The sequence below is a fragment of the Schistocerca serialis genome, chromosome 1, assembly GCF_023864345.2.
Source record: "Schistocerca serialis cubense isolate TAMUIC-IGC-003099 chromosome 1, iqSchSeri2.2, whole genome shotgun sequence".
NCBI classification, from domain to species: Eukaryota; Metazoa; Arthropoda; class Insecta; order Orthoptera; family Acrididae; genus Schistocerca; species Schistocerca serialis.
In genome coordinates, this window is record NC_064638.1 from 94,207,090 (window position 1) to 94,224,728 (window position 17,639).

The 17,639-nt window shown below is 43.6% G+C and overlaps 1 protein-coding gene across 3 annotated transcripts in view; it reads left to right on the forward strand.

The window, feature by feature from the left end:
* The window catches only part of LOC126462641 (uncharacterized), a 199,791-nt gene that overhangs the window by 75,600 nt on the left and 106,552 nt on the right, over positions 1 to 17,639 (forward strand). For all 3 annotated transcript variants that reach the window (XM_050096089.1, XM_050096088.1, XM_050096090.1), the window contains exon 7: positions 9,203 to 9,276. In XM_050096089.1, the coding sequence (XP_049952046.1) occupies positions 9,203 to 9,276 (74 nt within the window). The remainder of the gene's footprint in view (positions 1 to 9,202; positions 9,277 to 17,639) is intronic.

The window sequence follows — 17,639 nt, forward strand, 5'->3', positions numbered from 1 at the left end:
TCTGTAAGCATCTTGTCTTCTTGCAGGATCTTAATTTTCCTACTAAAGGTATTTGCGTTCTTATTTAACGTGCCAGACTTGTGACATATTGATAGTGTTTTAAGGCCCATCTAACAAGTCTGGTACTAGAATCTTTTATACTCAAAAGCCATAGTAAAGCTACATGATGTGTAATTATTGTGAACTGATGATCATGTAGGTAACATGAAAAGTAATGAATGCCAAAAGCAATGGCCAGAAGTTCATTTTATTGTTGTGCTGCATTTGGCACAGTCGATTCTGTTGGCATGATTTGTAGCCAGTTGGTTTTTCTTCATTGTGTTGTATTTCACTCAAAATACGGATGACAGCAATATTGCTAGCATCAAATGATAGGATAAAAGGTAGCGCAAAATCCAGATAAGACAAGATAAATGAACTTAAAGAAGCATGGTAACCCATGGAATTTTAAGGTCTCTGCTTCCAACATTATCTATGCGCACTGGCAGAAATGTACCATAGTCTGAAATATTCATGTGCTGTTTACTGTCTAACATTTCTTGTTTATGGGTCTATTAAGAAAGTATATCATCGTGTAAAAAAAGGCTTTCTTCACCTCTATCCAAATGATTTCCCCTGTATCAACCAATATTTTCTCAGCTTTATTTAACTTCAACACTGTGTATATGATTTGGTGAGTTGGGAGTAGATTTTGCGAACAAATCACCAAAAACACTTGTTTAACAATGGAAAATCCAGGTTAAAATGTAACAATATTATGAAAAGGATAGTTGCTACTCACCATGTAGTAGTGTTGCTGGGTCGCAGATAGGCACAACAAAACCTCTGTCACAAAATAAGCTTTCGGCCAACAAGGCCTTTATCAAACACACACACACACACACACACACACACACACACACTGGTAGTCTGGCTTCAGCTGCCAGAGACTGTGGTTGTGTGTATGTGAGTTGTTTTTGCAAGTTGTGACAGTCTTTGTTGTGCCTATCTGCATATCAACATCTCCACTATGGTGAGTATCAGCTCTCCATTGCATAATATGAAAACACTTATTTATACACTTGTATCAATGAAAAAGGTAGACTTTCTACCATTGATCTTACATGTCAAAATTTGGGCAAAAGGGGAGTGAGTGCAGTGGCAGAACCACTCCTGTTCACATTTCCCATATTTGCATTCCTTCAAGGGCCTCAGTAACCTATTTGGTGATGTGAAGATGGACAGTTTGCCCTCTCGTGTCCGATATTTTTTGCAATAGGCATATGCCAATGCCAAACAGTTGGGAGCCTTCTGACCCCAGCGTTTGCACCAAGTGCAGTGCACTTCAGCCATGAACGCTTACTTGGGTGTGAGACTGGGGAAAATGTCAGGCCTTCTTGCCTGGAAACCAGAGTCGTACAGCCTCCCATGGTGTGATTGGTGAAGCACACTTCACCTCAACCCCTCTGTGTGAGTCAATCCTGTGAGGAAATATATTTTTACAGAAGGTACTCTGCTTTACTGAGAAGTCTCTTCCTTTCATTACATAGGTCTTATTCAGTCAGCAAAGTATTCAAAATCTTCTCTGGAATTTTAAGGTATTGTGGAAAGTTTTTCAATGTTGTAACTAATACTACGCTTCTCCATAACTGTCCACTAGACCTGTTGCAAGAATGACAAATGCCTTGGTGTTTCCCAGCCCATTCCACAGAATTTATATAAGCATGATTCTCTCCTTGCAGCTTGAGGATGGTGGCTCCTGCCAACACTTCATCACCCTATGCGGGAGTTTCCCTGCATCCGTTAAATTTTGTATGAAAACATGGACATTTTTGCCTAGTTTGTCTGTGTAGGTAGGAACTAGCAAACACATTGCGACATCAAATAAAGGCCAATGTGGAACTGCACATGGAAACCCCGTGAAATGGGGAAGTGAGGCTAGCTGTGGACACAGTGCTTCTTTGTGGCATTGCATTTACTAATGCCTCATTAAGGTGCCTTTGCAGGACATAATTTTTCACCCAGAGTGGCGCCATTCTCACTTAAAATACTGCATCCATGTCCATCTGTCTCTGTGATCTGGTTGAAAGCATTCCTCTAAACTAGACACATAAAATAAATAAAAGCCTTTGCTGTCAGATCTCGGTGACATCTCTGAAAGCACAGCACCAATGGCTCCTTCTCCATAAAAGAGAAGTTCGTGAATTACATATGTTGATCAACCCATGACGTGGTAAGCATGGGACAGAGAAACAGTTGGTGGCTTCGGGGTGGCGCTGGGTCATTGTACCGGCAATGTGGCTTTGTGCAAAGGTGGCGGGTGATGTCGGAAGGCCTCAGACAGTTTGGGGGGGGGGGGGGGGGGGGTGGCAGCAGCGGTGGTGGCGGCAGTGGCTCTGGGTAGTTAGCCCAACTGACAGCACTAAGCATTTGTCAGTTGTTCACAGCACAAGGCCAGATGGTGCCTCACAATTGTTTCTTGCTCACGGTTTAGTAATTTGTATGCAGCACTTCAAAAAGCTGGAAACAGTGCAAATTCAGAATTCCATTTCTGACACTAGTTTGTATGCCCAATTAGGGGTGTAGTCACAATTGGAAAGCCCTTTGGGCTTGTAATTAATATACAGGGGTAAGGTTTATAAACTGATTGTATTCAGCCAATGAACCAAATCCTACCACCTGCTTTACCTGCAACTGCTGTAATTTTCATGTCATATTTATAAAAATTGCTACAGTGAGGTATTTGTATGAGTTGGATGAACCCAAATATAACTCAGTGATGTTATAGGCTACTACAATTCTGTATTTTTTGAAATGTACAATTTTAGATTTCTACACATTAAAGCAAGTTGCACTCCTGGTTTTCCGGCTGTTTGGGGGATGACAGTCAGGTTGGTATCGCACTGCTGTCTGGAGTATCTCCAAACATATCTTTAGCCAGGAATCTCAGTGACTGGAGTGGAATTGTCTTCAGTGATGAGACCCACTTTGAATTGAGCACCGATGATCTGTGAGAGTACATATAAAAACATCAATGTGGTAACAATTCATATGCTTTTCAGAAGTAACAAAATACTGCAGCCACATTGTTGCCATCACTCGTGGCTTTTGGGATGTTGTGAGAGAGAAGTGGAATTGGATTTTGGATGACTGATGTTTTCAGAATGCTTGTTGGATTGACAGAGGTCATTCTGTTAGAGATCCCTCATTATATTTGAGCTCAGAATTTCTTCTAAGATTCTAAAACAGTGACATTGGATGGTAGTTTTCTGGATCACTTCTTGTACCCTTCTTGTAGACAGATGTGCCCTGTCTTTTTAACTATCATTGGCCACAGGTTTTGTTTGGGAGGTCCACAATATACAGGATATATAAAAAAGAATCGTCCAATTTAAAAAAAAAAATCATAACTATTATATTGTTTGAGCTATAAGCATGAACAACATACTGTTGGAAAGAGCGAACTCTCAAGTTTTACATGGTTCCCGCTAGGTAGCAGCAGAGTGTGCGTCACTAGAATGACTTTCATACTACGTATGATGTGGATCTTCCTACAGTACAGAGCTATAGATGATGGCATGAACAATTCTGAGAAACAGGTTGTTTGTGTAAAGGCAAATTGCTGGGCCATCCCTGAGTGTCTGATACAGACGTCGAATGCATCCGCCATAGTTTCACAAGGAGTCCGCAGAAATCCATTCACTGTGCAGCTCGACAGCTCAACATGATCCGGATGTACAGTTAAACATGCCCCCGATGTCTGTCTAGTGTGTGTTGCATGTTTACATGTGAAACGATACAAAATTCAGCTACTGCAAACTCTTCATGAAGGTGACCAACAAAAATGTGTGGCGTTCTGTAATTTCATTCCGGGCAAGATGGAGGATGACAGTTTTCTTCCACACTTAGTGTTTAGTGATGAGGCAACGTTCCATTTAAATGGAAAGGTGAGCCTTTATAATGTGAGAATATGGGGTATGGAATGACCACATGAAGTTGTACAACATGGGAGGGACTCTCCAAAATTTAATGTGTTTTCTGCAGTTTCTTGGGAAAAGGTGTACAGTCTATTTTTCTTTGCCAAGAACACTGTTACAGGAAGCACATATCTCGACATGCTTCAGAAATTTCTTTTCCCACAGTTGAAGACTGATTTGATTGACTTCATTTACCAACAGGATGAGGCACCGCCACACTGATATCTGGAAGTACGGGAATTTTTAAATCAAAGGATTACTGTATGATGGATTGGTCACACTGGACCAAATGATTCACCCTTACATTACTGGCCTCCGAGGTCATTGGATCTGACTGTATGTGATTATTTATTATGGGGGTTTACAAAAGATTCTGTTTATGTGCCTCCTTTACCAACAACAATGAATGAACTGAGACATCGCATAACTGCAGCTGTGGAAGCTGTAACTCAAGACATGCTACACTACAGTGTGGGAAAAATGTGAATACTGCATTGACATATGCTGTGCATCTCAAGGGGGGCCATATTGAACACCTATGAAAAGGAACCATATTGAACACCTATGAAAAGGTATGAAAAAAAAACTTTGAGTTTCCCATTCATCAGACAAACAAAATTCATTGCATATGTTTATTAGTTTCAGAAATATAGACATGCCAAATTGGGTGATTTGTGATTCTTTTTGATACATCCTGTATTATGTTTGAAATAGGAACTAACTCAGCTGAAAAATTTGTATATACACTATGTGATCAAAAGTATCCAGACGCCCCCAAAAACATGTGTTTTTCATATTAGGTGCATTATGTTGCCACCTACTGCCAGGTACTCCATTTCAGTGACCTCAGTAGTCATTAGACATTGTGAGAAAGGAAAATGGGGCGCTCCGCGGAACTCATGTACTTCGAACATGGTCAGGTGATTGGGTGTAACTTGTGTCATATGTCTGTATGCGACATTTCCACACTCCTAAACATCCCTAGGTCCCCTGTTTCTGATGTGATAGTGAAGTGGAAACGTGAAGGGCCACATATAGCACAAAAAAAGCGTACTGGCTGACCTCATCTGTTGACTGTCAGAGACTGCCGACAGTTGAAGAGAATCGTAATGTGTAATAGGCAGACATCTATCCAGACCATCACACAGGAAATCCGAACTGTATCAGGATCCACTGCAGTACTACGACAGTTAGACGGGAGATGAGAAAACTTGGGTTTCCTGGTCGAGTGGCTGCTCATAAGCCATACATCATGCCGGTAAACGCCAAACGGCACCTCGCATGGTGTAAGGAGCATAAACATTGGATGACTGAACAGTGGAAAAATGTTGTATGGAGTGACGAATCACAGTACACAATGTGGCGATCCGATGGCAGGGTGTGGGTATGGTGAATGCCTGGTAAACGTCATCTGCCAGCGTGTGTAGTGCAACAGTAAAATTTGGAGGTGGTGGTGTTGTGATATGGTAGTGATTTTCATGGAGGGGGCTTACACCACTGTCGTTTTGCATGGCACTATCACAGCACAGGCCTACATTTCTGTTTTAAGCACCTTCTTGCTTTCTACTGTTGAAGAGCTATTCAGGGATGGCGATTGTATCTTTCAACATGATCAAGCACCTGTTCATAATGCACGGCCTGTGGCGGAGCGGTTACACGACAGTAACATCCCTGTAATGGACTGGTCTGCACAGTGTCTGGACCTGAATCCTATACAACACCTTTGGGGTGTTTTGGAATGCCGACTTCGTGCCAGGCCTCACTGACCAACATCAATATTATGCTGTTGGTGATATTAAACTGGACTTTCATGGGACATGTGGTAATAGTTGAAGGGACCATAACAGTTGCGGACTGTGAGAACATTATTGTGTACTGCCCAGATCACTTCATGCTAAATGTCTTCCTTGATTTTGATAGCATCTTCCAGCTGGATAACTGTCCATGTCATAATGCCAGAGATGTGCCACATTGATTTGAACAGCTTGATAGTGATCTTGCATTGATGTTTGTCTACCAAACTAGCCTGATCTGATCCGACTGGAACACATCTGGGAAGTTTTTGGGTGCCAACTCTGCACCCATAAACCTCCAGTTTGCAATCTATAGAAATCACATGACCTGTGCATAAACATCTGGTGCCACATACCTCCAGAAACCCATCAAGGACTTTTTGAATCTTGGCCCCATAGAATCACTCCTGTATTGCAATGTAAAGATGGACCAGCACTATTAAGCAGGTGGTCGTAATGTTTTGGCTTATCAGAGTGCATCAGTCATCATTGCAGTGGTGTGAGAATTAAATTGGCACAGTACTCCTCTATCTTCCATTGTAAGGGAACATTTGAAAATGTTCACCATTTCTGATTCTGTTTTTTTTTTTTTTTTTTTGCTGGAAGTTTGAGTTCTCCCTCAGGCATGGGTGTGTGCGTTGTTCTTAGCATAAGTTAGTTTAAGTACTGTGTAAGTGTAGGGACCGATGACCTCAGCAGTTTGGTCCCTTAGGTATTCACACACATTTGAACATTTTGATTCTGTTTTTGCTTTGCTGCTCTCAATTATGGTTCATGTCATCCTTGAGAATCTGAGCACTAACTTTTGTGCCACTTACAACCTTTAAATATGACCAGTATTTGAGTTTTGTGAGAGATGTTTTGATAAGATTCTGCTAAGGTTCATGCATGGCTTTTTTGAGAGCCAAATGCTCTAGATTCAGGTTCTCCCTCTGTACAGATCTCTGATTCATGTTGTACCTACTATATAGTAACATTTAGACAATGGAAACTCCAGGTAGGAATATCAACAATGTAGGGAAAGATAGATTGCTACTTACTGTAATGATAACACGCTAAGTTGCAGACAGCCACAATTAAGACACTTACACATAAGCTTTCTGCACCCCATATATTCACGAAAGCACACCTCATGCACAAATGATTGCCAACTCCAACAGCTCAGGCCACAATGCTACAGTAAGTAGTGATCTGTCTTTTTCTACATTGTACACAGTAATAATTGTTAAAGTTCCTTTACAGCAACTGTATGTTATGGAATGTCCTTCCAATAATGGACTGTTCTACTAGGTACATGTCTATCCAGAAAATGGTCATCTTTTCTTTTCAATTTGAACCAGTGTTGCTTCTAATTGGCCCTAGCCAGGGTTAGTTTTTTAAGTTTGTCTTTCAGATGTGACATGTAAATATTTCTAGTTCTTTTAGTTGCCATTTGTGCTTTAGTAATCCTTGTTGCTACAACTGTCTGACGGTCACTGATACAATATCCAGTGTGGGCATCCTCAAAAGATCAAGTCTCTTTGTTTCCATCAGATTTAATATAATTCAATCATATATGGCCTCCTGGCTAATGGCTAGTTTTCAGAGAAGGCATTTGCAGTTATTTCACAGCGTGTTTTGTCTGCCACGTCACCTACAAAACTGTAGTTATTCCAATCGACTGTTGCATGATTGAAATCTCCTCCAGTTATGACAGGATTATGATTGGGGAAATATGTGTTAGTGTGTTTAGGGCATCTTTAAACTTATCGCTTTTATCTGGAGTTGTGTGGTAATTGGTGGAAGGGCCCAGTTTTTAACTTGTGCTCACATTTGATACTGAGTCTTGCCCAAACAATCTTACATGCAGCTCCAATTTCTATCTTGGCCAGTTTAAGTTTCGTGTCTACAGAAACACTTGTGTAATCACCATTCCCAATTGGCCTTGCATTTCTCAGTACACATGCATAAGCCCAAAAATCTCATTGCTGATTGTTCCAGATTTTAGCTGGTTTTCTGGACCTGGTATATAAACTCCACTGCTTTTTACAAATTCAAACTGTGGAAAATTTATTTTGAATGCTTTGTTAGTTGTTCAGTATGATTTTAATCAGCTTGTGTGTGTGTGTGTGTGTGTGTGTGTGTGTGTGTGTGTGTGTGTCGAGGGGGTAGGGATAGGGGTGGGGGTGGTGGTGGTGGTGGTGGTGGTGGTGGGGAGAGGAGGGTCTTTCCTGTGGGTCATGCACTACAGCTATCTTTTCTGGATTCAGCAGAATCACATATGCCGGAAAAAAAAAAAAAAAAAAAAAAAAACCTTGTGTGAACTCCACATACGGTCAGCTAAGTATCTGATGTGTAGTGCATGCATGACTCATAGAAGGTCCCTACAGTTCTCAACCCTGTGGTGCATTAACATTATGCCACTTAAAGCCTTCACATACAACTAGAATTTGAGTTTTTAGACGTATTCCAATAAGATACTGCTGTGATAGTCATTGACGACTTCATGCTTTTGCCTTTTGAGAGCCAGATGCCCTACATTTGGCTTCTCCCTATGTAAAGCCCTATGTTTCATTTTACATCTATCATGCAGTAATCTTTTGATGTTCAGAGTTTCTTTACAGTATCTGTACACCATGGAGGGTCCTTGTCCTCACGAACTTTTCTGCTAGGTACATATCTATCCAGGATGCAAAGTCTATATTGTCACAGAGCCTTCAAAGAGCCTGGTTCAAGTCTTCTACTTTGTTCAGATTGGGGGGAGGGGGGGGGGGGGGGCATGATCATTTCTAAGGGCAATTTGCAGATTGTGAACTTTATTGTAACTCCTTGAGTAAGGCTGGAATTCTCCAACTTTTGTACCAGTTGCTGGACTGGACTTACTATGATCTCAGAGACCAGGTGACAACTATTACTTAAAAAATGATTTGGGTCTGTCGTCTGTCTTAACAGGGGTTCTGAGTGAGCACACCCCCCTCGTTACCATCTCTCTACCCCTAAAGTTTTTCCTTTTTTTCTGCCTAGCATAAGTGACTTGTGGTTCTGAAAGCTAGAAGTACTCTCTCTCTCTCTCTCTCTCTCTCTCTCTCTCTCTGTGTGTGTGTGTGTGTGTGTGTGTGTGTGTGTGTGTGTGTGTGTGTGTGTGTGTATTGGCTATAACAGGAGCTGCACCTCTTAAAGAAAAGTCCAATTCATTTGTCTCTTTGTGAATTTAAGAAATTTGTGACTACAATTTTCCTTTGAAATTATTATCATCATGTAGAGTAGAGTGCCAATAAGCAAGAAAAATGATGGTTGAAAAGTTGGTATTTTTATTCAAACTCTAGAAACGTTTTTTGCCTGTAATTTTATAGTCAGTTTACTATTGTTGTACTTTTTTGCAGTTCTCCAAATCCTTTTACACTCACCACTCACTTATTTAAAAACACATCATTGTTACTTTTTTACTTACACATTTTCTTGTTGTATTTACAGAGGAATGGTTCAGACAAAAGTAATAAAATAAAATTGAAAAAAGGAGTAGCGGTGTGCCTTTTGGACGATGAAGAGTAAGTAAAAAAAAAAATCAACATTCATCACTGCCAGATTTGCGTTTAAAATAAGTACAGTTTCTTCAGTAGTTCTTTCTGTGGTATGCACACAAACCCTTCAATCCTTGAATTTCTGTACTTTTAATAATGATTGAGATTCCACTTTTTAAAGTTACCGGGAAAACAATTGCTTAGTCAGTTTACATTTATTGACCAAGAATTAAGAAAAGTTATGTGATGTACTCATTTTATGGCTTTTTTGTTTGTAGTTAAATGAAGTTCAAACTACTAAAGGCTCATCACCAGTTTGACAGATGGCTAACACCATTTGTTAATGTTCATAACAAAACTACTATAGCATGTTCTCTTCCTAATGACCTTTCCCCAAATACCAGTTCCCAGTCTCCACCTTTGTGCTCCAAAGCCTGTTCATTTCAAGTCTTCTACTCAAGGACCTACAACAGTTCTCTCATTTTTTAAAAATATTTTAATTCAAATATAATGAAATAAGAGGAGATATTACAAGCAAAAGTTTGGGCAGAGATGTCAATCGAGGCGGAAGTACAGAGGCAAAGATGATGTTGAATGACAGGTGAGGTATGAGCGGCGGCAACTTGAAATTAGCGGAGGTTGAGGCCTGGCGGATAACGAGAAGAGAGGATATACTGAAGGGCAAGTTCCCATCTCCGGAGTTCTGACAGGTTGGTGTTAGTGGGAAGTATCCAGATAACCTAGACGGTGTAACACTGTGCCAAGATGTGCTGGCCGTGCACCAAGGCATGTTTAGCCACAGGGTGATCCTCATTACCAACAAACACTGTTTGTCTGTGTCCATTCATGCAAATGGACAGTTTGTTGCTGGTCATTCCCACATAGAAAGCTTCACAGTGTAGGCAGGTCAGTTGGTAAATCACGTGGGTGCTTTCACACGTGGCTCTGCCTTTGATCATGTACACCTTCCGGGTTACAGGACTGGAGTAGGTGGTGGTGGGAGGGTGCATTGGATAGGTTTTACACGGGGGGCGGTGACAAGGGTAGGAGCCAGAGGGTAAGGAAGGTGGTTTGGGGATTTCATAGGGATGAACTAAGAGGTTACGAAGGTTAGGTGGACGGCAGAAAGACACTCTTGGTGGAGTGGGGAGGATTTCATGAAGGATGGATCTCATTTCAGGGCAGGATTTGAGGAAGTCGTATCCCTGCTGGAGAGCCACATTCAGAGTCTGATCCAGTCCCGGAAAGTATCCTGTCACAAGTGGGGCACTTTTGTGATTCTTCTGTGGGAGGTTCTGGGTTTGAGGGGACGAGGAAGTGGCTCTGGTTATTTGCTTCTGTACCAGGTCGGGAGGGTAGTTGCGGGATGTGAAAGCTGTTTTCAGGTTGTTGGTGTAATGGTTTAGGGATTCTGGACTGGAGCAGATTCGTTTGCGACGAAGACCTAGGCTGTAGGGAACGGACTGTTTGATGTGGAATGGGTGGCAGCTGTCATAACTGTTGCTTGTTGGTGGGTTTGATGTGGACGGACGTGTGAAGCTGGCCATTGGACAGATAGAGGTAAACGTCAAGGAAAGTGGCATGGGATTTGGAGTAGGACCAGGTGAATCTGATGGAACCAAAGGAGTTGAGGTTGGAGAGGAAATTCTGGAGTTCTTCTTCACTGTGAGTCCAGATCATGAAGATGTCATCAATAAACCTGTACCAAACTTTGGGTTGGCAGGCCTGGGTAACCAAGATGGCTTCCTCTAAGCGACCCATGAATAGGTTGGCGTACGAGGGGGCCATCCTGGTACCCACGGCTGTTCCCTTTAATTGTTGGTATGTCTGGCCTTCAAAAGTGAAGAAGTTGTGGGTCAGGATGAAGCTGTCTAAGGTAATGAGGAAAGAGGTTTTAGGTAGGGTGGCAGGTGATTGGCGTGAAAGGAAGTGCTCCATCGCAGCGAGGCCCTGGACGTGCGAAATATTTGTGTATAAGGAAATGGCATCAATGGTTACGAGGATGGTTTCCAGGGGTAATAGAATGGGTAAGGATTCCAGGCGTTCGAGAAAGTGGTTGGTGTCTTTGATGAAGGATGGGAGACTGCATGTAATGGGTTGAAGGTGTTGATCTACGTAGGCAGAGATACGTTCTGTAGGGGCTTGGTAACCAGCTACAATGGGGCGGCCGGGATGATTGGGTTTGTGAATTTTAGGAAGAAGGTAGGGGTGCGGGGTGTCGGTGGGGTCAGGAGGTTGATGGAGTCAGGTGAAAGGTTTTGTAGGGGGCCTAAGGTACTGAGGATTCCTTGAAGCTCTGCCTGGACCTCAGGAATGGGATTACCTTGGCAAACTTTGTATGTGGTGTTGTCTGAAAGCTGACGCAGTCCCTCAGCCACATACTCCCGACGATCAAGTACCACAGTTGTGGAACCCTTGTCCGCCGGAAGAATGATGATGGATCGGTCAGCCTTCAGATCACGCATAGCTTGGGCTTCAGCAGTGGTGATGTTGGGAGTAGGATTAAGGTTTTTTAAGGATTGAGAAGCAAGGCTGGAAGTCAGAAATTCCTGGAAGGTTTGGAGAGAGTGATTTTGAGGAAGAGGATGTGGGTCCTGTTGTGACGGAGGATGGAACTGTTCCAGGCAGGGTTCAATTTGGATAGTGTCTTGGGGAGTTGGATCATTAGGAGTAGGATTAGGATCATTTTTCTTCGTGGCAAAGTGATATTTCCAGCAGAGAGTACAAGTGTAGGACAGTAAATCTTTGACGAGGGCTATTTGGTTGAATCTGGGAGTGGGGCTGAAGGTGAGACCTTTGGATAGGACAGAGGTTTCGGATTGGGAGAGAGGTTTGGAGGAAAGGCTAACTACTGAATTGGGGTGTTGTGATCCAGATTGCGTTGATTGGAATTTTGAGGTTTTGGAGGGAGTGGAGCTGGAAGTGGGAGATAGAGTAGATGGGAGAGACTGGGTTTGTGTGCAATGAGAGGAGGTTGAGGTTTGCTGGAAAGGTTGTGAAGCGTGAGTGAGTTGCCTTTCCGGAGGTGGGAAACCAGGAGATTGGAGAATTTTTTGAGGTGGAGGGTGGCATGCTGTTCTAATTTGCGGTTGTCCTGTAGGAGGATGCTTTGAACAGCCGGTGTGGATGCGGGAGAGGAAAGATTGAGGACTTTTATTAAGGATAGGAGTTGATGGGTGTGTTCATTGGCTGAGTTGATGTGTAGGTGAAGGATTAGGTAGGTGAGGGCAATGGATTGTTCAGTTTGGAACTGGTATAGGGACTGATGGAAAGAAGGGTTGCAGCCAGAGATGGGAACTTTAAGTGTGAGGCCTTTGGGGGTAATGCCAAATGTCATATATTTAAAAACAAAGATGATGTGACTTACCATACGAAAGCGCTGGCAGGTCGATAGACACACAAACACAAACATACACACACACACAAAATATGTGTGTATGTTTGTGTTTGTTTGTTTGTGTGTCTATCGACGTGCCAGCGCTTTCGTTTGGTAAGTCACATCATCTTTAATGTTTGGGGAATGTACATTGCTATTTGAATTTTCAGGGAAATGGCATCTACTGCTGATTTCCTGTTCGAAACTTCAGACACTTCACTGTGCCGATGTCAGTTCTTAAGACATAAAGCACATTTTGCATGCAGATTTCAATATTGTTTTGACTGATTTTCCAAGAGGTAGTAGATAATATCTCCATAGTAAATTCTTTAGATTATTAGTAATATTTTGTTAGACTGTAGCCCCCAAACATTAGCACAGTGAGCAAATCAAAGAAGAATCACATCCAAGGCAATTAACAAAATATTGTGATATGAGTCCACTTGCAATGCAGATGCTTAAAGCTGATATCAAAGGGCACACTTGGCTATAAGTCTACCCTACTGAGAACTTGGAGACCCAGTGGTATAAACTACCTGATTACCTGGCATTACCTTGGTACTCGTGTGTCACAGTCTTGTGTAGACAGGAAAAGACATCTCTAGTAGAAAATCAACGTAATTTTATTGTATGTTATAGCATACAAATTACAAAATAAAATCTCATGAGAGGTGTCTGTGGACTAAGAAGTGCTATTCTCACTAGCTAGATGGCCAGAAATGAACTAAACGTGTGAAAATGCCATACACATATCCTCCCTCTGCCCTCCTACCTGTCTTTCCATTTCTTTCAATGCCATCAAGAGATCCATTCACTTCTGAAAATTTCCAGGAAGTTCTGTTGTGTTCTTTTTGACTGAGGTTGTACAGAAATGCCACTGGGAATGTTGCCATCCAGCCGAGTGCACCTGAATACTGTGGTCATTTTTGATGACCACAAAAACTAAGGGTTATGCACTAATTCTAGTTGCTTCCAGTTATTTTTACATGTAGTCCATTTCCAATCCACCAAAACCCAAAAGTTAATGTAATTTAATGACTTTAAAAAAAGATTCAGGGTTCTGGGTTACTGTGTGAACTCTACCCATTTCCATTTCCTTCACATCACCAATCCTTTTCCATCACCCATCTTCCATCTCCTCCAACTGTTCTCTAGAAGGAGCCACTGCCTTCGAAAGTGGGCAAATTTCAATATCTTTAAGTGTGTGTTCTCCTGCCACTGCTTGGCAAGTAGAATGTTTTTAACTATCCAATTACATTATGTTTTCGTTGATACAGAACCCAGAAGGTGTCTCAAATGCTTCCCTCATCTGCCCCTGCCCCTGGTATGTTAGTCACTACATGACCAGCAAGTTTTCTTGAAATGAAATGGCTCCAAATGTTCCTGAAGTAGGCTTATTTTCAAATACCATCTCTTTCTCATTTGCTGCCCCACTTCACTCGCACATGTGCTGCCCCGCTTCACTTGTACGTGCGCGCATGCGTGCAAGGGGGGGGGGGGGGGGAGATAGGCATGGGCGTTTGTTTGTGTAGTTTTTGTTAGCTCACCCTTGTCTTAACTCCAAATAATACTAGTGGTGCAACAAAAGCTGAAGTATGACCTCACAATACATGCTGTAAAAGAACATTGATAGTAAAAATGGTTAATTATGTCATCTACATTATTTCAAGACAGAATTTTCCACATCATTTTAGTGATATTAACACTCTGTCTCTTTCTTAAATTCTATGTTAACTGTAACATTCATGTCTGTCAGAAATTGTTTCTAATTTCCTTTTAGATGGTATTTGTTGTAGGTAGCAACTTGACATATCATTATCATTAATTATTCATTTAATCATCATTAGTAAATTACCCCACATCCTTGTAATCATCATTAACGGTTTACTCCAAGTATTAACTATTCACCATTGTCACTAGATCAGCACACATGCAATTATCACATTATATTTCATCTTGTCAGTGATCAGCCTTTCAGTTATTCTCACAAATTACATCCACCACTTCTCCTCTTCCTTATTTAATACATCAAAGTATGAATGAAATAACAATATTATCAGAAGGTAAGTTGCTACTCACCATACAGCGAAGAAGCTGAGTCGCAGGCAACTGAAACCATACAACTCTTGTGTGGCTGCCACTGGTGGCAGTACTCATAACCTCTGATACCAGCCTCAGAATTATGAATAGGCAAGCCTGGTGTGTTGTCTGTGACAAATGACACAACAAAACAAAACTAACACCCCCCAGGGGATCCACAACTCTTTTGTGGATACGTGTGTAGCGAGCACGGGACCCCGAGCTAATGTGGCCTTCCTTCCTTTCCGGGCTGCATACCTTCCCTTTCCGTATCCTTCCCCATCCCCCATCTTCGCCCCCCCCCCCCCCCCCTCACCTCTGGCTCTTTCCTTCCCTTTCTCCCCCTCCGGGGAGTATGGTTTGTGCCTACGTCCGGAGACGGACGCTTGTAAATGTACCGCACTCTTCGCCTTCCTTGCTTGTATGTCTTCATCTTTCTTCGTCCTTCTCTATTCCTTACCTCTTCTCTTTACCTCTTCTCTTTACCTTTTTCTCCGCTGCGGCGTTTGAGACCTCTCTTCTTTCCTTTCCCTGTCTCTTTCTTCCTCCCTGTGCGTGTCTGAAGGCCGACCCACGCACTTCCATGCGTAGCCGGTGACGGGGTAACGCGTAATTCCCCGGCCCGGGTAGACAGGTAGGACACGTACGTACCCCCTGGTAAAGGCCAGGCCCAGGGAGGGGTGATTACCCGAGCTGATACCTTCCGAAAGTGCCGATTGGTCCCTCCGTCCGTTTGTCGGGAGGTGTGACCTGAGGTGTGAACAATCACCTAAGGCGGGTGTGCCCTCGGTGAGGGCCCCCACAAGGGAGGAGCGCGCCATCGGAGACGCCGGTAATCATGGGGGATTCTTCCGCAATGGTTTCCTCACCTTCCACTATGTCTGCTCACAAACGTAAGTTCACTGAGTCTCAGCCACAGACGGTTCTTCCATCGTTGCCACAGTTCCTTGTTGTTTCTCGGTCTGACGAAGGTCACGACTTTTCCACGGTCAACCCTTTCATTATTCAGAAAGGTGTCGACGCAATTGCGGGTCCTGTAAAGTCTTGTTCCAGATTACGGAATGGCACCCTGTTGTTAGAAACACACAGTGCCCTCCAGGCTCAAAAATTGCTGCGTACTTCTCTGCTCCACACCTTCCCTGTCCGGGTGGAACCGCACCGTACCTTAAATTCCTCGCGTGGAGTCGTTTATACGCGCTCCCTCGATGGATTGTCTGACGAAGAAATTCAGCACTATCTGTCTGACCAAGGCGTCACGGCTGTTCATCGGGTTATGAAAAGGGTTGACTCGAACATCATTCCAACCCGCACTGTCTTCTTGACATTTGACAAAGTTCAACTCCCATCAAAAATCAAAGCAGGCTATGAGATAATTTCCGTTCGCCCTTATGTCCCAAACCCTACGCGTTGCTATCGATGTCAGCGGTTCAACCACACCAGCCAGTCCTGTTCCAATCCGGCCAAATGTGTTACGTGTGGCAGGGATGCCCATGAGGGTGCTTGTCCACCTCCATCCCCTCGCTGCATCAACTGTATGGGTGACCACGCTGCTTCCTCTCGAGATTGCCCTGTTTTTAAGGACGAAAAGCTGATCCAGGAAATAAGAGTGAAGGAAAAGGTGTCGACCTTTGCTGCTCGAAAGTTACTCGCCAGTCGACAGCCCACCGTGCCTCAGAAAGGAAAATACAGCACTGTCCTTGCTTCTCCTCGGCCAACAAAGGAGGCGGCCACGCAGACTTGCGACCTCACATTTAGTACCACGGTCGTCAGATCGGCCAGCGCAAAGATCGCCCGTTCCACCTCACCTCTTTCGCCTGCCCACTCTATGGCTCACCCTTCGTCGGGTTCTGCTAAATCTCGAGCCCAAAAGTCAGACGCCAAGTCTTCAAAAAAAGAGCATTCTCGTGAAGAGTTTTTACGTACTGCAACTTCACAACCATCGGTTCCTCAATCATCTAAACATACCTCCAAGAAGGCTACGAAGAAACACAGTTCCTCTCCTTCTCCGCCAAGGCGTGTCCCATCTACAGCACCACCTGGCGGAAATCGCCCTCGGCCATCTTCTGTGTCGCCGAGGCGCACTGTTGGTGGCCGGTCAACTGGCCGATCGTTGGTGGCAGGAGCTGCTCCTGACCAACCTATGGATCAGGATCTTCTGCCTTCGACTGAATGCCATTCCATGCTGTCGGTCGCAAGCTCTGAGCAGTCGTTGAGTTGACAGCACCCTTGGTCACGTTCCTCCATTTTCTGTTCACCCTATGTCCATTATCCACTGGAATATCCGCGGAATTCGCGCCAATCGGGAGGAATTGTCGATCCTCTTACGATCCTACTCGCCGGTCATCTTCTGTCTTCAGGAAACAAAGCTGCGTCCCCATGACCGCTTTGTTCTCCCTCATTTTCAGTCCGTCCGATATGACCTCCCCTCTGTTGAAGGCTCTCCAGCCCATGGAGGACTCATGATTCTGCTCCATGATAATCTCCATTATCACCCAATCCCCTTAAACACTTCCTTCCAAGCTGTCGCCGTCCGTCTTTTCCCTTCTGGATACACGTTCTCTCTTTGTACGGTATACATTCCATCGTCTACACCAATGACACGAGCTGATCTCCTTCATCTTCTTGATCAGCTTCCACCCCCCTATTTGCTGGTTGGGGACTTCAATGCCCACCACCCGCTTTGGGGATCTCCACATCCTTGTCCACGTGGCTCACTATTGCTAGACGTCTTCCACCAAGCGGATTTAGTCTGCCTCAACACTGGGGTCCCCACATTTTTGTCTGCCTCCACGGCAAATTTATCCCATTTGGACCTTGCGGTCGGTACTGTTCCGCTAGCTCGGCGCTTCGAATGGTTCGCCCTTGATGATACACACTCGAGTGACCACTTTCCATGTGTTCTTCGACTGCAGCCTCAACTGCCATATATGCGCTC